This window comes from Podarcis bocagei (assembly GCF_964188305.1).
Source record: "Podarcis bocagei genome assembly, chromosome: 2".
NCBI classification, from domain to species: Eukaryota; Metazoa; Chordata; class Lepidosauria; order Squamata; family Lacertidae; genus Podarcis; species Podarcis bocagei.
The window spans coordinates 16,212,837-16,239,562 of record NC_138126.1 but is presented as its reverse complement, the minus strand read 5'-3'; the positions used below and the strand labels follow the sequence as shown (position 1 = coordinate 16,239,562).

Here is a 26,726-nt window from a genome sequence, read left to right as displayed (position 1 = left end):
CTTTCCATCCAGGATATCGGAAGCTTCTTGCAGAGGTAAGTGATGGGAAACCCCTGCCTTATTCTGATGCTATTAATTTTCCTGTTTAACAGGTGAGAAACTCACTCTCCACTTCCTCCTTCCAGAGATAATGTAGGACTCCATCGTCCATTTCACAAAATGGCAGACAAAAATAGGGACACATTTTTGTGGTAGCTATTGGTCCCATCTAAACTCACAGTCAGGAAGCCATTCCCATTGCATATATCTGAAGGCCTTTCTCTGTAATGGATTCATTTACTCTGCAATTGATACAAAAAGGGGGGACATCCCAAAGGGGCTTGTAAATATCTTCACTATAACTTACCTTTAAATATCCCGTGTATTTCAGGCTCCTGCAGGTTCTTCCTCAGACATAAGAAGGTGAGAAAGGGCCCTGCTGGATCAGGCCAGTGGCCGATCTAGTCCACCATCCTGTTTTCACAATGATTAACCAGATGCCAGTGGGAAACCCATGGTGAGCAGGATCCAAGCCCCAGAGGACACTCCCCTCCTGTGGTTTCAGAGGCACCACTGCCTTTGACTCAGCCATTGTGAATAGTAGCTGCTGAGAGTCTTGTCCTCCAGACAACTTAAGACTTTCTAATATTTTATAGATATTACTTTCTAATATTTACTAATATTTTCTCCATTTTTAAAATATAGCTACTGTGCTAAAATACATTTATAATGTTAATTGCAAAAACCATTCTAAAGGATTCTGAATTTCCTTATTTTTCAGAAATGCACATACCAGATCAATATGTTTTCCTCATTAATCACTTGAAATGCTTCACTAAAACTGGTGTAGTCCTAAAATCTCCACCTAAGGACCCAGTGTTGCTCACTTTCCTAAAAAAAATAATTTGAAGGTAAAGAAGCTGATATATATGGTCTCAAATTCCTATATTCCCTTCAGCATATTTTGGAAGCGGGTGTGTGTTGGTTTTTCTTCAACTTCTTAGATGCTTTCTAAATCCACACATCATCTAGATGCTCCCTTTTGCCATAGGAAACTCCTGCTCCCTAGTCTTCAGGATATATATCCATCATGCCTTTATAATCAGGATGAGACCCCTGCCTTGTCTGAAACCTCCTTGCGTTGGAAGGATGGTGGTTTGACTTTGTTCTTCTCCTCCCAGGTCTCAGGAGAAGGAGAACTTAGAGGATCCTCCTGTGGCTTTTCCTCCTGCGCTGAAGTGGATGATCTGGGACTTCTGTGATATTAATCCCTTCCTGGAGGGAGTCATGAAGCAATTCAGAGGTAGTAAAGAAGGGCTGAAAGTATTTTATACTGGCTGTTTAGAAGTGTTCATGACAGGCTCCAGATCATACGGAATATTAGCCATGCAAGGAAAATGGTTTTTTTGTTTATACTTTTTCAATATCTAGAAGTCACACTTTAATATGTAGATGATTCACAACTGATTTTACTTATGCAATTGAAAGAGGACGATAAACCCTTCTTGCTGGTCTCTGGAATCACTCCAGCTGGTGTGGCCAGTAGTTTGGGATGATGGGACTTGTAGTCCACAACACCTGGCTACAATCTCATGAGCTCATATTGTTCTTTCTTTGATGGTGTGATGCTAAATCTCTGTTCCCTTTTCTCTTCCAGACACTGTGGAATGTGGACTTCAGCTGCAAAAAGGTACATTTAATAATAATAATAATAATAATAATAATAATAATAATAATAATAATAATAATTTATTATTTATACCCTGCCCATCTGGCTGGGTTTCCCCAGCCATTTTCCAAGGCAAAATTCGGGAGAGATGGGATCTGCTTCTCTTTTTTTTTTAATAATATTTATTAAAATTTCAAAGAAGTACAAAAGTAAAATAAAATAAAACAAAAATGCAAAATACAAAAAAATGCAGAAAAATAAAACAGTTAAAAACAAATCAATTTTTCCACATCTTATCTTTCATTTGCTTTTTCCTTGACCTCCTCACACCTCCCTTTTTTGTGTTCTAGTTCAATTAGTTAATTCAGCAAATCCTTTCCATCTTTGTTTTTATCTTAATAATTTATCTTAGTATATTGTAACTTTACATTTTCACCTGTTAACAATCCATTTTTACATACTCCTTTGTAACATTACTGCTAAAACCACATAACTTCATTTCAGCATCCTTCTAACATTCTTTAATTCTACAATGTTTCTGTAGATAGTCTTTAAATTTCTTCCAACCTTCTTCTACCGACTCTTCTCCCTGGTCTCGGATTCTGCCAGTCATTTCCGAGATGGGATCTGCTTCTCAAAAGACCAGGCCACTGCAGCTCTTCCATCCATGCCTTATTTCCCCTTATTTCCCAGAGGCATCTGTTCCGTGAGAGCAGCTTGCTGGGCTAGAGGGGCTCTTGGCCTGATCCTGCAGACTCTTAGGAAGCCCACAGCCCAGGACGCCTGGCTTTTCTGTGCTGAATCTCACTAAGACACAGGGGTGGTGTGAAGTCAAAGGCTCCCGGCACATGAGGGGGAAATATCCCTTTGAGCCATACCAGATCCCCACCCCTTTTATGTAAGAGAAAGGTGTAAGAGTGGGAAATGCATGAACACAAATAGCTCAGAAAATGGCTGCAACAACCTTGGGGGGGGGGGCGAGAAGGTGAATGGGTTCTGGTGTCAGTGGAGGGAGCTGGGGGCTGCCTGAGTGTGAACTCCAGGGGTCCAGCTTCCCTGCAAGATGGGGGTCTTGTATTGGAGGGGAGACATGGCTTCTCTGCTTAAACTAGAGAAACCTGAATAAACTTAAAAGAGCAGGGCAGAATTGCACCACAGACCAGGGGAAAAGGCTCAGTGGGAAGACAGAAGTCTAGTCTGGCCTGATCCTGGACACCACAAAACGGGAATCATAAGAGCTGGAAAAGGTGCCGTAGATGGCAGCATAAAGGAAACTCCTACTTATCTTTAAAATTATATTCTGGGATTCTTTTAGAAAACAGCAGTAAGTAAAATACATAAAGGCTAATCAATACAACAATAAATTAGAAAAACCCATTACATTTTACATATTTTTTTTACTAATAGCAGCACTTGCAGCATCCAATATCCCACTTAATTTCCAAAGGCCTCTGTACAAATGTGTGTCTTTAAAAAGAAATCGCTTGACTAACATTACATAACGGGGGGGGGGGTGAGAGGACTGCAGAGCAGATCTTCTTTCTAATGTCCACCAGCCTGACCAATTCTTAAATGGGTTTCTCATTGTGCTTCCACTGCCCACCTTTTCCATAAATGTGAGGAACAGTGAAGAAAAAGACGAGTTATATAGCCAAATCAGGTCTGGGGAGCCAGGATGGGGTCTTTGCATTGAAGGTGATAATTTTTTTGTGGTTTTGTGTGTGTGTGTGTGGGTGTGTGACCCTTTATCTTAGGATTGCAACAATAAATACATTAACGATTAACACAATTCATAGGAAAAGAAAGCCATTCATGTCAACGATGTAATAGAACTATCAATTTTCTGCATCGCTCTAACTAAACTGCAAGATATAATCAAATTTGTTCTTGGCTGACTGCTCATAGTTTGCCTGGGGGAAAGAAACCATAGGCCCAAACATCTCCCAGGGACTCCTGCATCACACTGCAGAACATGGAAGGGAGTCCCTCAGAAGGTGGTGGACTCCTTGGAGGTTTATAAGCAGAGGTTGGGGGGGGGGCTGTCATGAATACTTTAGTTGGGATTCCTGTATTGCAGTGGGTTGGACTAGAAGACCCTTCTGCCATGAACCCTTCTGCAGTGGGTTTGGCCTTAGACAAGCCACTGTCTCTCAGCCTCAGTCCTCCCATCTGAAAAATGGGCATAGTTAATATTGACTTAACTTCCAGGGAACTTGCAAGGGTTCTATGTAGAGAATGTGTGTTAAGTACTTGAAAGAACTGCAAATATTTCAAGAGTCATTAAGAACTTGATGGACATCCCTGTCTCCAATGCAGAGCCATGGAGTCCCTGTTCATTTCAGAGGGGATGTTATTTCTGTCATGTACCTAAAGAAAAGTCAGCTTCCCAGTTGACGTCGTTTCTCTTCTCTTTCCTCATCTGCCCCCACAGAAAACGTAACTTTGGATCCAGACACAGCACATCCCCTCCTCACCCTGTCTGAGGATCGAAAGAGTGTGAGAGAGGGAGGAGTGCGTCAAGACCTGCCAGACAACCCTAACAGATTTGACACATGTTGCTGTGTTCTGGGGTGTGAGGGTTTCACATCAGGCAGACATTTCTGGGAGGTCATTGTGGGAAGAGAGGAGGGGTGGGGGGTGGGGGTAGCCAGAAAGTCTGTGAAGAGGAAGGGGGTTTTGTATTTTAATACTACAGAAGGGATCTGGGGTTTGGGGAAGTCGGATGGTGAGCTCAAGTTCTGCTCCCCCCGTAAGGCCCCTGTTCCAAGTGAGGAGCCCAAGAGGATCCGAGTGACCCTGAACTGTGAAGGGGGACAGGTGTCCTTTTACGATGCTAATACAGCAGCCCTTCTCCATGCAGATACAGCAGCCCCCTTCTCAGGAGAGACCCTCCAGCCCTACTTTTTCGTGAGCAAGAAAGGGAACCTGAGACTCTCTTGACTGAAGGTGCAGACAGACAAGTGTATATTCATTGCCATCATGGCACATTCAGTCTCCTCTTCAGGGCTGAGCTGACAGGCACTTAAGGAGAAACCATATTTGCTGAACGGTGATTGGCCATCCCTTGTGTCAATCATGATGCAACTCTCCCTTCTTGAGCCAACTTTGTAAATGACACTGATTGACTGGGTCCCCTGTCAGTCTCCAAACTTGCCTGTTTTCTCTCCGTTGGGAATCGAGTACTTCTTTCAGTGCAGGAGTTGGAAAGGGGGTAAGAAGCAAGAAAATGATTTAGGAAACAGCAGCAACCCCACACACATTCCTGTTTCAATGTAGTTCTTTCTCCAACCTCCAATTCTGACTTAAGATTTCTATAGATAATACCATCATCTTTGCTAAATAAAATCAGAATTATGCACTGGCATCACTTAAAACCTTCCTCAGCCTCAATCCTGCTCTCAGATTCCCTTTTCCTTTCCCAAAGCCTCCACTGGCCAGGGAGATGGAAGTTCAAAAATCCCTTTTTTTGCTACTCCTCAGGGAAGCTTAGGTGGCAATTCAGCAAAATCCCCATATCCAAAGAGACCTGTTTGCTAGTTGGGTGCAGTCGGTCCAAAACTCAGCACAACTTAACTTACATGATCACAGCCTGAAGCCCTTTGTCAAAACACAAATTTGTAAATAGAGGGTGAGTCCGGGAAAAGCTCTTGGAAGGGACTGTGTGAGATCTCACAAGAGACTCCAGAGCCCAGAAATCAATGGGGGGGGGGGGCTTTGGCTGTGGGGGGAAGAGTTTCTAAGTCCACCTTGCTTCCCGGCCTCTAGAAAGGTTACATAAAGCTCTGAAGATCTCTGGCTTCGAACAAGTAGGGATGATGAAGAAGAGGGGTTTGGACTTGATATCCTCCCCATCTCTCCCCTTAAGGAGTCTCAAAGCGGCTAACATTCTCCTTTCCCTTCCTCCCCCACAACAAACACTCTGTGAGGTGAGTGAGGCTGAGAGACTTCAGAGAAGTGTGACTGGCCCAAGGTCACCCAGCAGCTGCATGTGGAGGTGCGGGGAAGCAAACCCGGTTCACCAGATTATGAGTCCACCGCTCTTAAGCACTACACCACGCTAATTGCGTGGGGGGCATTTTTGAGGGTCTTCCTGACTTGTGCAATATTGCCTTTGCATGCTGACTCCAGGAATGTAACCCCCACATAGGTTTCAGGCCTCAATGCAACAAAATCCCCTCTGACAGTGAAGAGCCTCTGTCAGAAGTTCTGAGGAAAGAACAATGGCAATCTAGAGGATTTCGCATGGGGGGGGGGATTCCCATGTACAGTGGTACCTCGGGTTAAGAACTTAATTTGTTCTGGAGGTCCATTCTTAACCTGAGGTACCACTTTAGCTAATGGGGCCTCCGGCTGCCGCCGCAGCACGATTTCTGTTCTCATCCTGAAGCAAAGTTCTTAACCGGAGGTAATATTTCTGGGTTAGCAGAGTCTGTAACCTGAAGCGTCTGTAACCTGAAGCGTCTGTAACCCGAGGTACCACTGTATACAATTATTTTCTCCAAGGTGCTTTGTAGCAAACAGTCAGATACTTACCTGTATTTTTAGAGATCCCCTCTTCTTATCCTTTTGTGTAATGGTCCTGTAAGAATTTGGGGATATGTTTCATGCGCTAATATGTTTGATTCTATTAAAGACTGTACTTCTTGTTGCTCCTATGTTGTTTCAGACTCAACAGTATAATATCCATTTCCCATGACACTTCCTCCAGGGATTTTAGGAGGGTGCCTGCGTCATCAGCTGGGTTGTGAGAAAAAGGGGCTTTGAGAACCAAGTTCCCCCATTCAGCAGGTTTCCTGGAGCAAAACACGCAAGGTGGAGAAGAGAGAATTCTGGTGGATTCTGCTGAAATGCATGGGAGAAACGTCTGGGCTAGGATGGCTAGCAATCCTATACACCCTCTGGGTTGGTTTCAGGTATGTCCTACTCAGAGTAAGCCCATTTAAATGAATAAGCCAATGTTAGTCATGCTTATTGACTTCAATGAGTCTGTTCTGAGCAGGACTTGAAATACTACCCACTTTTGCCAGAATAAATGTCAATGAAAATGGGATTGAAGAGAGAATTCTGGAGGCTTTTATTGAACTGCAGGGGCTCCTTGGAGAGGGGTGGCGGGAGATTTATTAAACTGTTTTCTGATGTTTGTCTCCGCAACTTCTGCATGCATTCCAAGTCCTTTGGGTGAGTGAGACTCAGCCTTATCTGCCATGGCAGCCAGACAACTGAAGAACCGGGAACAGGGCCAACGGCCAAGGAGAGGGGACATGACAGGAACATTTCTGACAGAGTCCCACTCCTCAAATGGGAAGAGGAAGTGAAGGCAGATTGTTTTCTTAATCTCTTCCGAAACCCCCTAGCCTCCATCCCATGTTCTCAGGGGCTGTGGATTGGTGTCCAATGGTCCCGTGGGAATGTGCATCACAGGGGAGGGTTGGGCTCCGGCTGCGATGCTCCTTGGAGTCTGAACTTTTGTGTCTTACAGCGGGAAAGGGGCTCCGAAAGCAACAACTTCAGAGCTGAAACCTCTCCATGGAGCGGGGAAAGGGTGCTGTTTAACACACACACTCCGCGTTTCCATACCCGGTCGCTAGGGGGCGGCGGTGCCTCGACGCCGCTTGGTATCCTCCCAGAGGACTAGTGGCTTAACCTGGCGGCAGGATCGACCAGGGCGTGGGGCCGGGACTTTGTGCCACGTCGCACCCTTCACTCATGTTGACATTAGCTCCAGCCACGTAAGCCGTCGGCCCTGGATTCTCTCACGCCCAAACCTCCCCTGCGAAAGCGCCATTCGTTCGTAAAGCAAAGGGAGCCGGGTGCCCGCGCGCAATAAATGTTGGAAGAGATGTCCAGCTTCCCTCTTGGCCTCCAGAGAACTCAGGAGTTCCGGATTCCACCCCACCCACCACCCTCATGCCTATTTAGAGATCAGTGTAAATTCTGTTCATGCTGGACTTTCCTGCTTTTTACGCATGGGTTGCTACTAAGGGTGGGAGGGGCTTCAGATTCAAATTCATTCACTGGCTTTCGAATGAGTGAGGCTGACATGAAGCTCATAAAAAAAACCTCGCTTCCTCCACTTCTCCTTGGAAAACGGCTCCTTAAATCGGCAGCCAGGAATTATACCCTTCCTTTTAAAAAATATAAATTCCCATGGCGGGAAGACTCTGTCTCCCATTTAACCCAACTCTTCGGGCAGCAGTGATCTCGAGCTATAGCACCTGAATTTCCTGGAAAGGAAACACGCCCATTTGCAGACGCAAAAGAGAGAAAACGAAACCAGCTCTCTCTTCCGGGCGAGGCTGCAGCCATGGCTGCTTCTGGGGGTCCCGTGCAGGATCTCTGCGAGGAAGCCACTTGCCCCATCTGCCTGGAGTGTTTCAGGGATCCGGTGATCATCCCGGAGTGCGGGCACAACTTCTGCCGATCCTGCCTGATCCAGTGCTGGGGGGAATCCGAGGGAGAGGCTTCCTGCCCTCAGTGCAGGGAAATCATTCAGCACAGGAACCTCATCCCCAATCGGCCGCTGGCAAATGTTTTGGAAAAACTTACACTCGGGAAACTCCGTCTTCATGGGGGAAAGGGGGCCGAAGGAAAGGGGAAGATCTGCGAGAAGCACCAGGAGCCCCTGAAGCTCTTCTGCAAGGAGGACGAAAGCCCCATCTGTGTCGTGTGTATTGCGTCCAAGGAGCACAAAAGCCACGAGGCGATTCTTCTGGAGGAGGCGTCCCAGGAGTACAAGGTGAGAAATCTCTCTGGATTTCCTTTGGGTTTGATGAGGGCGAAATAGCTACAGAGAAGGGGGTTTTGCAGGGCAATGTTTTAATATATTCTCCCCCTCCTGCAGACAAAGAGTCTCTTGTCAGTAAACTTCTGAAACTCTGTTCAATTTATTTTTACCGTTCTGGGGATTACAGTGCCCCCAATGTCCCCCTGCAGGAGAAACTCACCCCCAGTTCATCCTCTGAAAGCAGCTTCCTTAGGAAAGGGCTGGAGGGAGGAGCAATGGAGGTGGCAGGGATAGAATCACAGAATGGTGGAGTTGGAAGGGGCCCTGAGGGCCATCTAGTCCAACCCCCCGCAACGCAGGAATTCTGCCCACAGCCGTCCCTGGTTGGGCTCGAACCACCAACCTTCTGGTTAACAGCCAGACACACTGACCCATTGCGCCACAGGCTCCCAGGATGACGAAGGCAAAGACCACAGTCTTTGGGGCAGGGAGCAAGCATCTGATTCAACTTTCCTGTTATTATGAATACTAAAACTCCAACAAAGAAAAACAACAACCAAAGTTTGATTTTCTTTTCTTTTCAGGGACAGATAAGCAGCTGCCTAGACAATGTGAAGAAGGAGAGAGAGAAAATTCTGGAATTTAAAGCGGGCACAGAAAAGGAAAGCCAAGACCTGCTTGTAAGCATTATTTTTATTTAAGGTGAAAAATGTTATGCAGTAGTACCTCGCGTTACACAACCCTCTGGTAATGTAAACTTCAGGATGGGAACATGGCAAACCCAGAAGTATTTTTCTGGGTTTCACTGCGCGCATGCGCAGAAGCGATCTATCACGCACATGCGCAGAACAGGCACCTCCAGTTGCTGAAACTTCGAGATCCAACTGGAGCTCCGGAATGGATCCCATCCGCAACCCGGAGGTAATACTGTAGTATAATATCTGGGGAAAAATGAAGATGGAATACAGAAAGAAGTTTACAGTATTTTTGAACAGTCTGATCACACACAGGGCATGGAAGACCATTTGAAGGAGGATGGGGTGGGCTTGTAAATTTTTACGAAACTCTTTTCCTGCTGGAGTGATCTCTCTAAAATGGCAGACATGCCCTTCCAAGTGAATTCTAATAACTGGTCTCTTCATCCTGCAGCATTATGCCTAATATTGGCCAGGTTTTCTCCTCCTCTTTCTCTTTTTGCTGGTGCAGAAGCAAACAAAATCAAAATCTGGGAAAATAAATATGAAATACAGAAAGAGGTTTATTTTTTGAATGGTCTGATCTCCCACAGAGCCTGAAAGACCATTTAAAGGAGGGGGTGGGGTTGTAAGTTTTTACTAAGCTCTTTCTCTGCTGAATATGTCAGAAGTGGCCTTCCAAGGGAATTGGGATAACTGGCCTCTTTATCCTGCAAGAGCAGACTAGATGCCTGATATTGGCCCACTGTTCTCTTCTTTCAATCTCCTTGCTGCAGAAACAAACAGGTGCAGAGAGGGAAAAGATGGTGGCTGAGTTCAGGCGACTGCACCAGTTTCTGGAAGAACAGGAGAAACGTATTCTGGCCCAGATGGCAGAAGTGGAGAAGGAGATTGCAGCCCAAAGGGAGGAGCAGCTGGCCAGACTCTCCAGGGAACTCTCCTCTCTTGACAGCCTCATCCGGGAGATGGAGGAGAAGCTTCAGGAACCAGCGAGTGAACTCCTGCAGGTGAGGCCTCATCCTGATGCGAGAGGGTGGAGTGTGATGCTTCAGACTATAGGCATTTCTTAGTCCTTCCCCACATAAAAATACTGTTGTCAGAGAAACAAGCAGTACATGACATAGCAGCTAACTCCGAGGGGCCAAGGTCCCTTAGACTGCCCAATAAAATATTTGAGGGGGCCAGCCCCCCCCCTGCCACCAATAATGGGCATTTCTATTGAAATGGGGTGTGTGTACTGCATCTTGTGATTGATTATGTGGGGCGGAGCTTACCTGCCCACCCCCCAATATTTTTACTACATCAAACCACAGGCCCTTTCTGTCCTGCTTCCTGTTCTTGCATTCGCCAACCAGAGGTCTCTGGGAAGCCCACAAGCCAATAGAACTCTGTATTCAATTAACCTTTACTCAGAGTAGACTATCTTAGGTTCATTCATTTCAGTGTGTCTGAGTAAAAGGTAGTTGAAAACAACCAATACTGTCTCCAACACAGGCATTCCAAATTGGCACTGCAACATCTTTTCATTCAGATGCTGTCTTGGGTCCAGCCAGAGAGGGGGTGACCTATTATCATCATCATCATCATCATCATCATTATCATTATTATTATCATTATTATTAAAATAAGTTTGTGTACCACCCAATACCCACAAGTCTCAGGGTGGTTCATAGAATATGATTGAGTGTGGGATGTACATAACAGTGAACCGCATGTGAACACGGAACCAGCATGCGCTGCAGGGCAAAATGGCAGATCAGGGAGGTGGGATTGAATCTCTCAGGTGTTTGGGTGACTTGGTCAAAAGAGAAGAAAGGGACCTTTTATTCGTCATCACTGGAATGGCTGACTTTTGCCATCTGATGGTTATTCCAAAATTATATGGCGCTGTGTATTTTATTGGGGGTCTTTTGTTTTGTGCTTGGCTAACCTCTCTCCACTTCAGGTGCTTAGTATTTATAACTGACCGCAGCACTCTGTGGAGAAATGGCTCCACTGATAACTTTTTCTTTCCTTCTTTCCAGGATATCAGAAGCTTCTTGCAGAGGTAAGTGTTGGAAATCTACTGCTTGAAGATAATGTACAGTGGTACCTCGGGTTACATGCACTTCAGGTTACATATGCTTCAGGTTACAGACTCCGCTAACTCAGAAATAGTACCTCAGGTTAAGAACTTTGCTTCAGGATGAGAACAGAAATTGGGCTCTGGTGGCGCAGCTGCAGCAGGAGGCCCATTAACTAAAGTGGTGCTTCAGGTTAAGAACAGTTTCAGGTTAAGGATGGACCTCCAGAACGAATTAAGTACTTAACCCGAGGTACCACTGTATTGGGAAAGTTCCTGTTTAACAAGTGAGAAACTCATTCTCCAGTTCCTCCTTCCAGAGATAGCTTAGGACTCCACCGTCCATTTCACAAAATCACAGACAAAAGTAGAGACACATTTTTGTGGTTGTTTGTTGCTACAATCACAGACAGGAAGCCGTTCCCATTGCATATTTCTGAAGGTCCATTTCTGTGATGGATTCATTTACTCTGCAACTGATACAAAAAAGGGGGACACCCCAAAGGTGCTTGTAAATATCTTCACTATAACTTACCCTTAAATATTCAGTGTATTTCAGGCTCCTGCAGTTTCTTCCTCAGCCATAAGAAGGTGAGAAAGGGCCCTGCTGGATCAGGCCAGTGGTCTATCTAGTCCAGCATCCTGTTTTCACAATGATTAACCAGAAGCCAGTGAGAAACAGTGGGCAGGATCTGAGCCCCAGAGGACACTCTGCTCCGGTGGTTTCAGCAACTGGAGTTCAGAGGCACCACTGCCTTTGACTCAGCCATCGTGAAGAGCAGCCGCTGAGAGCCTTCTCCCTCAAACACCCTACAACATGTTCAAAAATTAAAGAATTTTGAAAATCTTGCATGTTTAGAAAATACTGCTTTAATTTCTAAGATTTTCTCCATTTTTAAAATATAACCATTGTGCTAAAATACATTTATAATGTTAATTGCAAAAGCCATTCTAAAGCATTCTGAACTTCCTTATATTTCAGAAATGCACATACCAGATCTATTTTGTTTTCCTCATTAATCACTTGAAATGCTTCACTAAAACTGGTGTAGTCCTAAAATCTCTGCATAAGGACCCAGTATGGTTCACTTTTCTTAAAAAAATAATAATGGGTATACATCAGCTTCTTTATCTTCAATCTCCTATTCATATCTTTCATTCAAAATTCAAAAGCAGGTGTATTTCGGTTTTCCTTCAACTTCTTAGATGCTTTCTAGATCCACACGTCAGCCAGATGCTCCTTTTTGCCATAGGAAGAACTCTGCTCCCAAGTCTTCATGATATTTCCATGGTGCCTTTATAATCAGGATGAGACACCTGCATTGGAAGGATGGTGGCTTGACTTTGTTCTTCTCCTCCCAGGTCTCAGGAGAAGGAGAAATTAAAGAATCCTCCTGTGGCTTTTCCTCCTGCCCTGAAGTGGAGGATCTGGGACTTCAAAGATATAAATCCCTTCCTGGAGGGAGTCATGAAGAAATTCAGAGGTAGTAAAGATGGGTTGAAAATATTTTGTACTGGATATTTAAAATTGTTCATGAAAGACTCCAGCTCATTAGCAGTGCTAGGAAAATGGAATGTTTGTTTATTTATTCTTTTCAATATCTAGAAGTCACACTTTCCTATGTAGATGACTCACAACTGATTTTCCTTAGGCAATTGAAAGGGGATGGTAAAGGGAGTCATGAAGAAATTCAGAGGTAGTAAAGAAGGGCTGAAGGGGACGCGGGTGGCGCTGTGGGTTAAACCACAGAGCCTAGGGCTTGCTGATCAGAAGGTTGGAAGTTCAAATCCCCGCAATGGGGTGAGCTCCCGTTGCTCAGTCCCTGCTCCTGCCAACCTAGCAGTTCGAAAGCACGTCAAAGTGCAAGTAGATAAATAGCTACCGCTCTGGCGGCAAGGTAAACGGCGTTTCCATGTGCTGCTCTGGTTCGCCAGAAGTGGCTTAGTCATTCTGGCCACATGACTGTTGGGATACTGCCAGGGAGATAAAGCCCATCATGACTCCACGTCGCCTCCGGACGATCCATCAATCTCCCGTAGATACAGTATCAGCAATTGGCGACACGAGCCCCAGAAATAGTTTCCCACATTCCAGAGCTCTTGCACGCTCTATCAGCAGAGTTCGCACAGCGAAAGACGCACTCAGGAGAGCATATTTACAAGTTTATTCAGCGTTGGTCAGAACAAAGAAAAAACATGACTGCCTGCTTCAGTGTCTCAGACACAGAGAGAGAAACGAAAGCAAGAGACAAAACATAAACTTCCTGTGAACAGGAAATACGCAGACTCTGTGACTCACAAAGCCTGCTCCCTTTTAAGGTGGAACGGAAATATCCTAAGCCCAAGCCAGGGAAAAGCATTACTTTGCTGCTGTACGCCGGCTCCCTCAGCCAATAAAGCGAGATGAGAACTGCAACCCCAGAGTCGGCTACGACTGGACCTAATGGTCAGGGGTCCCTTTACCTTTACCTTAAAGAAGGGCTGAAAGTACTTTGTACTGGATGTTTAGAAGTGTTCATGACAGGCCCCAGGTCATACGGAATATTAGCCATGCCTGGAAAATAGAAGGCTTATTTATTTATTCTCTTTCAATATCTAGAAACCACACTTTGCTATGTAGATGACTCACAACTGATTTTATTTAGGCAATTGAAAGAGGAGGATAAACCCTTCTTGCTGGGCTCTGGAAGCTCCTGCGAGATCTTGGGGGAGCCTCCCAGATTCCAGTCAGCAAGGTAAAGGGCTTGAAAGCTCTTGCCATGAAGGGTTTGGCCACCGTGCAAATCGCTTTTAAGACCTTACTTGGTTCTGAGAGGCTCCTGCGAGATCTCAAGGGACCGTTTTGAGATCTCTGATGGCAGGGATGATTCCGGGGGTCATTCTGACTTTGCACAATTTGCCTTTATGCACAATCTTCAGGAATGTAAGCCTCCCTCAAGTGGTGAGTGTCTGTAAAAAGTTGTCCTTGACCTCTTCCCATCTCTCAGCAAGGCTTTGGGTGCTTTCACACACCTCACTTTTCGGGCATTTCTCCTGTTCCTTTGGCCCTGAGATTGATGTAAGGAGGGAAGGAGGGGAGCCATCAAAAAGCCAGCCAGGAGCAGAGGGGACTGGGATTGAGGCCTCCCGTCCTCGAACAGGGGTGTCTGGATCTTGTTGATGGGGAGATCTTCTGGGGGTCCTGCTCCTCCTCCCAAGATTTGGGCAGGACTGACCTTTGATATCACCCCTGCCCTGGTTATGCAGGGATAGCCAGTATGGAGACCTTCAAATAGTTTTAACTTCAACTCCCATAATCTCCAGCCGGCGTGACCAGTGGTTAGGGATGATGGGACTTGTAGTCCACAACACCTGGCTACAATCTCATGAGCTCATATTGTTCATTCCAGGTTTGTTGTCTGAATGATGGTGTGTTGCTAAATCTCTGTTCCCTTTTCTCTCCCAGACACTGTGGAATATGGACTTCAGCTGCGAAAAGGTACATTTCCGGGTCAAGCACAGACACTAATTCGGGAGAGATGGGATCTACTTCTCAAAAGACCAGGCCACCGCACCTCTTCCGTCCATGCCGTATTTCCCCTTATTTCCCAGAGGCATCTGTTCTGTGAGAGCAGCTTGCTGGGCTACAGGGGCTCATGGCCTGATCCTGCAGACTCTTAGGAAGCCCCCAGCCCAGGATGCCTGGCTTTTCTGTGCCAAATCTCCATAAGACACAGGGGTGGTGTGAAGCCAAAGGCTCCCGGCACATGAGGGGGAAATATCCCTTTGAGCCATACAGGATCCCCACCCTTTTTATGTAAGAGAAAGGTGTAAGAGTGGGAAATGCATGAGCACAAATAGCTCAGAAAATGGCTGCAACAACCTTTGGGGGGCGAGAAGGTGAATGGGTTCTGGTGTCAGTGGAGGGAGCTGGGGGCTGCCTGAGTGTGAACTCCAGTGGTTCAGCGTCCCTGCAAGATGGGGGTCTTGTATTGGAGGGGAGACATGGCTTCTCTGCTAAAACAAGAGAAACTTGAGTAAACCTAAAAGAGCAGGGCAGAATTACAGCACAGACTGGGGGAAAAGGCTCAATGGGAAGATAGAAGTCCAGTTTGGCCTGATTCTGGACATCACAGAAAAGGAATCATAAGAGCTGGAAAAGATGTAAAAATGGCAGCATAAAGGAAACTCTTATTTACCTTTAAAATCATATTCTGGGATTCTTTTAGAAAACACTGAGTAAAATACATAAAAGTTAATCAATACAATAAACTAGAAAAACACATTACATTTAACAAAACAAAAAACTAATAGCAGCACTGGCAACATCCAACATCCCACATAATTTCCAAAGTGCAAAAGTGTGTTTTTAAAAAGAAATCACTTGATTACTTTCCGTAACGTGGCAGGGGTAGGGAGGACTGCAGAGCAGATCTTCTTTCTAATGTCCACCAGCCTGACCAATTTTTAAATTGGTTTCTCCTGATGCTTCCACTCCCCCCCTTTTCCATAAATGTGAGGAACAGTGAAGAAAAAGATGAATTATATAGCCAAATCAGGTCTGGGGAGCCAGGGTGGGGTCTTTGCATTGAAGGTGACAAGTGTGTGTGTGTGTGTGTGTGTGTGTGTGTGTGTGTGTGTGAATGCATTAACGATTAACACAATTCATAGGAAAAGAAAGCCATTCATATCAACGATGTAATAGAACCATCAATTTTCTGCATTGCTCTAACCAAACTGCAAGATAAAATTAAATTTGTTCTTAGCTAACTGCTCATAGTTTGCCTGGGGGAAACAAACCATAGGCCCAAACATCTCCCAGGGACTCCTGCATCACACTGCAGAACATGGAAGGGAGTCCCTCAGAAGGTGGTAGACTCTTCATCCTTGGAACTTACAGGGAAGTTGCAAGGGTTCTATGTAGAGAATGTGTGTTAAGTACTTCAAACACTTGAAAGAACTGCAAATATTTCAAGAATCATTAAGAACCTGTCTTGAATGCAGAGCCATGGAGACCCTGTTCATTTCAGAGCGGATGCTATTTCTGTCCTGTACCTAAAACAGAGTCAGCTTCCCCGTTGACGTCGTTTCTCTTCTCTTTCCTCATCTGCCCCCACAGAAAACGTAACTTTGGATCCAGACACAGCACATCCCCGCCTCATCCTGTCTGAGGATCGAAAGAGTGTGAGAGATGGAGAAGTGCGTAGACGCCTGCTGAACAACCCTGAGAGATTTGACACACATGGCTTTGTGCTGGGATTTGAGGGTTTTACATCAGGCAGACATTTCTGGGAGGTCACTGTGGGAAGAGAGGAGGGGTGGGGGGTGGGGGTGGCCAGAAAGTCTGTGAAGAGGAAGGGTGTTTTGTATTTTAATACTACGGAAGGGATCTGGGGTTTGGGGAAGTGGGATGGTGTGTACCAGGTATGCTTCCCCCATGAGGACCCTGTTCCAAGTGAGGAGCCCAAGAGGATCCGAGTGGCCCTGAACTGTGAAGGGGGACGGGTGTCCTTTTACGATGCAGACACAGCAGCCCTCCTCTGCACATTCCTGGCAGCCTGCTTTTCAGAAGAGACCCTCCAGCCCTACTTTTATGTGAGCGAGAAAGCGAACCTGAGACTCTCTTGACTGAAGGTGCAGACAGACAAGCATATATTCATGGCCATCATGACATATTGAGTCTCCTCTTCAGGACTGAGCTGACAGGCACTTCAGGAGAAACCATATTTTCAGAACGGTGATTGGCCATCCCTTGTGTCAATCATGATACAACTCTCCCTTCCCAGGCCAGTTTTGTGAATGACACTGATTGACTGGGTCCCCTGTCAGTCCCCAAACTTGCCTGTTCTCTCTCCCTTGGGAATCGGCTACTTCTGTCAGTGCAGGTGGTGCAAAGGGGAAAAGAAGCAAGAAAATAATTTAGGAAACAACAGCAACACCCCCCCCCCCGCAATATTCCTGTTTTGACGTTCTCTCTCCAACCTCCAACTTGAGTTTTCTAGAGACAATACCATCATCTTTTATGAATAAAACCAGAATTATGCACGGGCATCACTTAAAACCTTCCTCAGCCTCAATCCCTTTCTCAGATTCCCTTTCCTCCCCCAAAACCTCCACTGACCATGAATGGAAGTTCCAAAATCCCCCCTTTTTTTCTTTTTTCTTTTGCTGCTACTCAGGGAAGCTTATGTGGCAATATAGCAAAATCAGAGACCTGTTTGCTAGTCAGTCCAGAATGCACAACTTACTTGTGTGATCACAGCCTGGAGCACTTTGTCTAAACAAACAAACAAATAAATAAATAGAAAGAGGGTGAGAGATGGGAAAACCTCTTGGAAGGGACTGTGAGATCTCACAAGAGTCTCCAAAGCCCAGAAGGCAATTGGGGGGGGGGCGCTTTGGCAGTGGGAGAAAGGGTTTCTAAGTCCACCTTGCTTACTGGCCTCTACAAAGGTTGCATAAAGCTCTCAAGATCTCTGGCTTCGGACACGTAGGGATGGTTGCTTGGGGGGCATTTTCGGGGGTCTTCCTCACTTATCCAATATTGCTTTTGCATTCTGACCCCAGAAACATAATCCCCCCACAGGTTTTGGGCCTTGATGTAACAAAATCCCCTCTGAACAGTGAAGAGCTTCTGTCAGAAGTTCTGAGGAGAGAACAGTGACAATCTAGAGGATTTTGGGGAGTGGGTTTTCCCCCCGTAAATTCCCATGTATACAATTATATTCTCCAAGGTGCTTTGTAGTGAACAGTCAGATACTTATTTGTATTTTTAGAGATCACCTCTTCTTTTTTTGTTTATACAGTGGTACCTCAGGTTACAGATGCTTCAGGTTACAGACTCCGCTAACCCAGAAATAGTACCTTGGGTTAAGAACTTTCCTTCAGGATGAGAACAGAAATCGTGTGGCGGCAGCAGGAGGCCCCATTAGCTAAAGTGGTGCTTCAGGTTAAGAACGGTTTCAGGTTAAGAACAGACCTCCAGAATGAATTAAGTTCTTAACCAGAGGTACCACTGTGTGTGTGTGTGTGTGTGTGTAAAATTTTGCAGCACAGGCACACACATTCATACAACTAAACATAAAAGTAGTAAAAGACAAGGTAAAAAGACATTAAAAGATAAAAGATAAGAATACTAGTGAAAAGAATAAGCAATATCAGCATAGCATACAAAAACTCATACAATACAAATAATAAACTATTGCTCCAGAAGCGGTTTAGTCATGCTAGCCCCATGACCCGGAAAGCTGTCTGTGGACAAATGCTGTCTCTCCCGGCCTGAAAGGAAGATGAGTGCTGCAACCCCATACTTGCCTTTGACTGGACTTAACCATCCAGGGGTCCCTTACCTTACCTTTACCTTTTTATATTTCAATTATTTTCTTTCAGTTGACTTCCTTCATCCTCAGCACAGTTGCATTTTCATTTTTGATAAATTGTCTCCTCCTTTTTGTATATTTTTTACCCATCTTTATTTTTGTTTTTATTTTTTTATTTGAGGGCACTGCTTTTTAAGGTAATCCCTGTATTTTCCCCATTCTTTTTGAAATTTTTGTTTGGGCTGCCCCCTAATTGCATCTGTCATTCTAGCCAATTCTATATAATCAAATAATTTATCTTGCCATTCTTTTCTTGTTGGTGTTATTTCTTTTTTCCAATATTTAGCAATTAATGTTTTCGCAGCTGTAGTAGCATAAAGGAATATTTTCTTATTTTCTCTGGCTATATTCGTATCTAATATCCCCAATAAAAAAGCTTCTGTTTTCTTAACAAAGTTTTCTTTAAACATTTTCTTTAGCTCTTCGTATACCATGTCCCAAAAGCTTCCAATTTTGTCACATGTCCACCACACATGTAGTAGTGTCCCCTCTACAGTGGTACCTCGGGTTTAGTACTTAATTCGTTCCGGAGGTCCGTTCTTAACTGAAACTGTTCTTAACCTGAAGCATCACTTTAGCTAATGGGGCTAACCCAAGGTACCACTGTACAAATTTAAATCAGGTAATGCCAATCCACCCCTATTTTTTTATCTATTAAAAGTTTATACTGCCAAATAATTTTTTTTTATACTGCCAAATAAACTTTGATAGATCTTTTTGCCAAGATTTAAATCCCACCCCTCCAATGATTGGTATCATTTGAAATAAGAACATCATTTTAGGCAACACTTTCATTTTCACAACTGATATCCTGCCACACATTGATAATCTTAACTTATCTTAACTACAAATTTCCAAATCTCTCTTGAATTATTTCCATATTTTTATATAGTTATCCTTGAATAGGTTACTGTTTTTAATCGTCGGCCAAATTCCCAAGTACTTAGTTTGGTTTACTATTGTTAATCCTGATATCTTCTGCAGTTCTTCTTTTTCCTGCATTGATGTATTTTTGCTAACATATTGGTTTTATTCTTGTTTAGTTTAAATCCTGTCACTTTTCCTAATTAAAGAATCCTTTATATTATTTTTGGTACACTCTCTTCTGGATTTTTGGTAGTTAGGATCAGATCATCTGCAAAGGCCTTCATCTTATGTGATTCCTTTCCCACTGTTATACTTTTTATATTTTGATCTTACCTTATTGCGTTCACAATAAATACTAAAGGTGAAAGAGGACAGCCTTGCCTGCTCCCTTTACTTATCTTTAAATCTTCCATTATTTCAATATTAAGGATCAGTTTGGCTCTCTGGTTTCAATATATTGCCTCAATGCCCCTCTTAAAGTTTTCCCCGAGCCCTATTATTTCTATAGATTTTTTCATAAAGTTCTACAAGATATTATCTAAGGCAGGCACCCCCAAACTCAGCCCCCCAGATGTTTTGGGACTACAACTTCCATCATCCCTAGCTAACAGGACCTAGTGGTCAGGATGGTGGGAGTTGTAGTCCCAAAACATCTGGAGGGCTGAGTTTTGGAGTGTCTGATCTAAGGCCTTCTCCTCATCACCTCTTCTTATCCTTTTGTATAACTGGAAGAATTTGTGGATATGTTTCATGTGCTAGCATGTTTGATTTTATTAAAGATTGTCCTTCTCATTGTTCCTATGTTGTTTCGAACTCAACAGTATAATGGCCCCATCCATTCCCCATGACACTTCTCCAGGGATTTTAAGAGGGTGATATCAGAGAAACCCTGTGCGGTAGAAGAGGCTGAACTGAGAGACTTAGAAAAAAGGAAACACATTAAAGTTTATGGTCAAAAGGGATTTGAACCTGGGCCTTGTCACCCCAAGTCTGGGCACTCAGAATTTGAAATCTTAGCAAGGGTCCCTTCAGAGATTTGCTTGACAGCCCTTCCTGCAAAGTTCCTGTATGTGGAAGCTCATATTCAGACCTTCTTGTGTTTACCGTGAATGTCTGCAGGAGGAGTTGATCCAGTTTGAGTGGCTGATTTCAGGGGCTTCCCTGCATAAACTCTTATTTTGCACCTGGATCCATTTCTTGATCTCAGCATTCTGATTAAAAATGAAAGCAAATCCCCCAAGTCGGAAGTCTGCCCATCCCTTTATTTGTGGGAATCCCACAACCAGGAGAGCAGTGAGCCTCAGCCGTACCTGCCATTTCAGCGAGAGAGCAGCTACCCTATTGACACCCTATTTTTTAAAATACAGTCAGTTGTGGGCAAAGTGAAGGGGGGATGAAAAGAATGCCAATTATAATAGCTCCCCACCCCATTTTCAACAGAAGCATTGCAACCAGTGCCAAACAGATGGGGCAACAAATTGGCAGAGGCGTTTTCATTCAACATTTTTATCATGGTCTTCCAAATGGCAATTCTCAAGTCGGAAGAGGAAGTGAAGGCAGCACATCTTTCTAATCTCTTCTGAGCTCTATGGCACAAACAAGAAATCAAGCCTATAGCCCTGTGCCCTGGGATAAGTCCCTTTGAACTTACTCTTAAGTAGACATAGGAGTGCATTTTATTTTGTAGACAAAAAGGATTAGCTCACGGGTTTTGATGATTGCCTAGAGAGAAAGGACTTGTTCATACAGCACATCATATGATTTTGGACACTAACTTACACATCCTTTTAAAGTTGGTGAGACGAAAGGTTTGAGACCAAAAGCCCTTTCCTGCTCGCCTCCACAACTTCAGCTGATTCAGAGGTAGACTGCCTCTGCGCCAGGAGGTTTCATTGAGCAGGATGCTGTGCTCTGGCAGCACCAGAAATGACTCCCCTCTGACCTGGCCAACTGCTGCCGCTTGGTCTGTGCAGGTAACAGTTATAATTACTTCATAATCATTAATACAGGCTTAATGAATACAAGCAAAACATAAAGGCAGTCTGTGGGCCTGAGGATAAAGGTCAAGGGACCCCTGACTGTTAGGTCCAGTCGCGGACGACGGGGGTTGTGGCGCTCATCTCGCTTTACTGGCTGAGGGAGCTGGCGTACAGCTTCTGGGTCATGTGGCCAGCATGACTAAGCCGCTTCTGGCGAACCAGAGCAGCGCACGGAAACGCCGTTTACCTTCCCGCCGGAGCGGTACCTATTTATCTACTTGCTCTGTGTGCTTTCAAACTGCTAGGTTGGCAGGAGCAGGGACCGAGCAACGGGAGCTCACCCCGTCGTGGGGATTTGAACCGCCGACCTTCTGATCAGCAAACCCTAGGGTCTGTGGTTTAACCCACAGCGCCACCCGCGTCCTATGGGCTTGAGGATACCCACCCCCAAAAGCTTTTTAATGTGTCTCCTCTGACACCTCGGCCCTTCCGCTCCGGACTGGACATCTCCAACTCCACGGATCTCCTGCCCTGTTCAAAGGGAAGTATGGTGTGGGAGACAGGGAAGAAAGGATCAAGGGCCCACAGCAGAGGTAGGTGGTGAAGGTGCCATGTTCCAGCACTCCCTCCAACCTGAGGAACCAATATCCTATCAGCCAGCCCTGACTGGTGGTTAATGCCAGGTTGGCTGTGAATAAAGTTCCTCTCATCCGTGACTTGATTGGGGATGAGGTAACAGGTAAAGGTAAAGGACCCCTGGACAGTTAAGTCCAGTCAAAGGCGACTGGGGTTGTGGCACTCATCTCGCTTTCAGGCCAAGGGAGCTGGCGTTTGTCCACAGACAGCTTTCCAGTGAAGAAGACAAATCAAATACGATTTGTCCCTTTTCCTTATGGGAATGTCCGAGGAGCCCAGGTAGGAGTTTCAGTAGGCCGGAGGGAAACAGAACAATCAAGGCAAGTCGGAGCAAAGCAGCAGTTTCACCCGATCTTTATCTTCTGCTGCAGCAGGGTCTTTTCTTTCTTTTTTCTTCTTTTTTCTTGCTGCAGCAGGGTCTTGACCCACTTATGCAAGATAGGCAAGAACCCTGAACAAAAGGATAAACACATATTTATAATTTCCCTCCTCAGGTGTCCCTCTCTCCTTCCCTGCCCCGTCATGTGTGTCACAGAAATGTCAAGAGAGGAGGTGTCGGAGATAAGGTTACAGATAACTTTTACACAGGTGATGGTGGTTGATGTTTGAGTAGTTGATATTCATGTTTCCCTAACTACCTGATGCTGGTTACAGATAGGTAGCCATGTTGGTCTGCCATAGTCATTAAATTTCTGGTGAAAGGTGTCCAGGGTCTGTTGACCATGTGTCCAGATGATAAAAATATCGTCAATGTATCGCAGGTACAAGAGAGGTTTGAGTGGGTAGGAGTTCAGGAAATGTTGTTCTAAATCTGCCATGAAGATGTTGGCATACTGTGGGGCCATGCGGGTGCCCATTGCTGTGCCGCTGATCTGAAGGAACAGGTCATCACCGAATTTGAAGTTGTTGTGGGTAGAGTTTGCCACCAAACCTTGCCACCAGACCCTGGACACCTTTCACCAGAAATTTAATGATTTTCACCCCACAATCAACCTTACAATGAATCAATCTATGCAAGAAATACATTTTTTGGACACTACTATAAAAATACAGGATGGGCGCATAGACACCACCTTATACCATAAACCAACTGACCAACAAACATATCTACATGCCTCTAGCTACCATCCCAAACATACCAAACAGTCTATTGTATATAGCCAGGCACTACGTTACAGCCGCATCTGTTCCAATTCTACAGACAGAGACTCTCACCTAAGAGATCTACAGCAAACCTTTTTAGAACTAAAATACCCAGCAGATGAAGTTAGACAACAGATCAACAGAGCCAGACTGATACCCAGAGAGAACTTGCTGCAAGACAGACCCAAAAAAGAAAATAACAGAACACCTCTAGTCATCACATACAGCTCCCAAGTTAAAACAGTACAACGCATCATCAGAGATCTACAACCTCTCCTGGACAATGACAGTTCTCTTTCTCAAGCTCTGGGAGGAAGACCTTTCATTGCCTACAGACAGCCACCCAATCTTAAACAACTCCTAACCCACAATAATACTACAACTAGACTTAACACAGACACTGGCACCAGAGCCTGCAATAAACCCAGATGCCAACTTTGCTGCCACATACACCCGGACAACACCATTACTGGTCCCAACAACATCACACATACCATCTCGGGACTATTTAATTGCTCATCGTCTAACATTGTGTATGCCATCAAATGCCAACAGTGTCCTTCAGCTCTCTATATTGGACAAACAGGCCAAACCTTATGCCAAAGAATAAACGGACATAAATCTGACATCAAGAATCACAAAACAGAGAAACCAGTAGGAGAACACTTCAATCTCCCAGGACATTCTATACAAGATCTCAAAGTAGCTGTTTTACTACAAAGGAATTTCAGAAATAGACTGGAAAGAGAAGCTGCTGAATTGCAACTCATTACCAAACTTAAAACCATGGAGAGACCTGGTCTGAACAAAGACATTGGATTCTTATCTCATTATACATGACTAAGCCATTTCTCACCTTCTCACCCCTTGCCTTTTCCTGTAAGACCTATTACAGTCGTTAAGAGTCGTCAACAGGCTCATCTCAGCTATCTGCCAATCTCCCATTCCCACCACCCTTCTGAGTAATACCCCTCCCCACCTTCTCACTATATAGAAGGGTCTGGCAACTTCTGTTTCAGTGTATCTGAAGAAGTGTGCATGCACACGAAAGCTCATACCAAGAACTAACTTAGTTGGTCTTTAAGGTGCTACTGGAAGGAATTTTTTTACCTGGTGCTGGTGTCTGACCTTACTAATGACTATTTCCTCAGTGTCTTAGAAAAAGAAGTGACCTCATTCGACTCCTTTGCCTAGTTCTTTATCACTAGCTGGCACAAAGATTCTTTTAAGAAAGAGTGCTTTAAAGAATGCAGCTTTTATTCTTTGAAGTCTTTGTCTCCAATCACCTCTGACACAGCTTTACACACCTCAAATGCAACCAACCAACAACCATCCCATATGCACAGTATATATATTTATAGCTGAAAGGCAGCATGTGTCATGCAGGCTTTGCCAATTCATGGTGGGCCTCAGTTCCTTTTGTTTCTTCGTTTAAAGAAATAGCAGCTACCTTTTAGGCTGTGACATTTTGCTTCATAGGACAGATGCCAGACACAATTGCTGAGCTGTGGACAACAACCCTTACTTGCAATGCCTGGGTGTGAACAACTTCTCACCATCTTAGCTAGATGGGCCATTTTCAAGGTAAATGCTGCCCTTATTGGTGTCTGGTGTTTTGTATAGTTTTGTGAATGGTTCATTCAATAAACGTGTGTGGATTTTGTGAATGGGTGTAGTTTCCTTGCAGACCCAGTGGATGGAAGTGTTGGCCATACATCTCGGAAATCAGACATTAGAAGGATTAATTCCTCAGTATACAGTGGTACAGGCGAAAATACATATGTGACTACATTTGTGGAAAACATTATTCTTAATCAGCCATTAACACATTTCACATCGTTGCCTTTTCTTCATATGTATACATTTGACGTTAGCATTGAGTACTCTTTCACCACAGTGTCAGGTTTTGTTAGAGAAGACATATTTCATATAGAGTACCCGCCCCCTCATTTCAGTCTACATCACCGGGTCATGTGGTCAGCATGACTAGACGACTTATGGTGCAATGGAACACTCTGATGGAAACCAGAGTGCATGGAAATGCTGTTTACCTTCTTGCCTATTTATCTACTTGCACTGGTATGCTTTCAAACTGCTTAAGTTGGCAGGAGCTGGGACTCAGCAACGGGAGCTTACTCCGTCGCAGGGATTTGAACTGCCCACCTTATGATCTGCAAGCCCAAGAGGCTCAGTGGTTTAGATTACAACGTCACCCACGTCTGGTCTGTATTCCTGAGGCCTGGGTGGATAAACAAGATGGAGTTGGTCTCACCCAGTTGTGCCTACCTGGGTACTCGTTTCAGCATCAGGGCAGACTTGAGAGCCAGCAAGTGGAGGGTTGCTGTGGTCTAGAGAGATTCCTCTTTCTCTCTCCAGATGAATAGGGATCTACAGTGTTCGTTCCTGGCACTGAGTAATTGGGACAGATATGGGATTCTGCTAGTTTACTGCTGGCCTCGCTCCCCAGCAGTCCCCCTGCCTGAGTGGCAGAGCCAGTCTTGGTGGCAGAGTTGGGGGCTCCCAGACTGCTGCATCTGGGGGGCTTCAACCTCCATGTTGAGGCGACTGACTCTGAGGGTGGCGGCTCAGGAATTCATGGCTGCCTTGACAACCGTGGGGATGTCCCAACATGCTGTTGGCCTGATTAATATCGCTGGTGACACTGGAGCTTGGGCAGGAAGAGAGTGATCTGAAACTGGGAGATAATTGACCTCAGTCTGTTGTCCTGGTCAAATCACTTCCTGTTGAAATTAGGCCTTTTCAGCACCATTTCCCCTCTGCAGAGGTGGGGCACCCATGAGAATGGTCCACCCTCAGAGGCTGGAGGATTTTCCAGCTGATATGACTGGCACTTCTGTTGAAGCCCTGGTCAGGATCCCTCAGGATCCCTTTCCCACTTTGGGATGCCCATTTGGCCTGGTATAGTACTCTCAAGCTGTGCAGGTTACAGTTATCATTATCATAATCCTCATTAATATTGACTTAATGAAAACAACAAAAACATTAGTGTGTCCGTTGGGATAAACTGCTGCTTGTGCTACTTTTTTTGTTGTTCTCCTGGAACTATTAGGCTGGCTACAGGCCTGAGGACATCCACCCCAAAAGAACTGTCCCCTCAGCCTTTTATTCAGTGACAGACCCTTCTGCAAAATGTCAACACAGAGACAGCAGGAATCATAATAATCCACAAGGATTCAGAATATGAAACGGAAAACAATTTTGGGTGGATCTGTAATGGCCTCAAATGTTTTGTCTTCATTTTTACGCTTGAACATAGACCCAAATTAAGAAGGGGACCCTCACTTCAGCATGGATCAAATGAAATGTCAGGGGGAAATGTTCAGAGCATCAACATTGAATTATTTTTTTAAAGTGTGATTTGTAAAAAATTTTATGAGGAATGTGTCAACCACCGAACAAGAATAATTCAGCAGTATATAAAGATAAAAAGTATCACAAGTGAAAAGAGTGAGAACTCTTCCCACACACCAAAAAATAAAAAATAAATATAAAAGGTTCCATGGTTAATGTTAATTTTTCTGAGAGGATGGACTGACTGGAGATGGGATCAGTGGATGGGGAAAAAATGGAGGAAGCTGGACCTGAAGAGCAGC

At 44.8% G+C, this 26,726-nt stretch overlaps 3 protein-coding genes across 4 annotated transcripts in view; all 3 read left to right on the top strand.

Annotated features, from left to right (window-relative positions):
- The window catches only part of LOC308580818 (zinc finger protein RFP-like), a 39,924-nt gene extending 33,621 nt beyond the window's left edge, over positions 1-6,303 (top strand). Inside the window, exons 5-7 of the mRNA XM_081183011.1 lie at positions 1,161-1,282; positions 1,637-1,669; positions 4,080-6,303. Of these exons, the coding sequence (XP_081039137.1) occupies positions 1,161-1,282; positions 1,637-1,669; positions 4,080-4,588 (664 nt within the window). The 3' untranslated portion in view covers positions 4,589-6,303. The remainder of the gene's footprint in view (positions 1-1,160; positions 1,283-1,636; positions 1,670-4,079) is intronic.
- Positions 1-26,726, top strand: part of LOC308580797 (zinc finger protein RFP-like) — a 69,599-nt gene that overhangs the window by 21,623 nt on the left and 21,250 nt on the right. The gene's annotated exons all lie outside the window — the stretch shown is intronic.
- LOC308580808 (zinc finger protein RFP-like) overlaps positions 7,672-26,726 on the top strand; it is a 38,552-nt gene continuing 19,497 nt past the window's right edge. The window contains exons 1-7 of one of the 2 annotated variants that reach the window (XM_081182998.1): positions 7,779-8,384; positions 8,957-9,052; positions 9,844-10,074; positions 11,092-11,114; positions 12,492-12,613; positions 14,575-14,607; positions 16,228-20,149. In XM_081182998.1, the coding sequence (XP_081039124.1) occupies positions 7,953-8,384; positions 8,957-9,052; positions 9,844-10,074; positions 11,092-11,114; positions 12,492-12,613; positions 14,575-14,607; positions 16,228-16,736 (1,446 nt within the window). In that variant the 5' untranslated portion in view covers positions 7,779-7,952 and the 3' untranslated portion in view covers positions 16,737-20,149. Of the gene's footprint in view, positions 8,385-8,956; positions 9,053-9,843; positions 10,075-11,091; positions 11,115-12,491; positions 12,614-14,574; positions 14,608-16,227; positions 20,150-26,726 lie in introns of those variants that run through there. The other variant, XM_081182996.1, reaches the window with a different exon arrangement.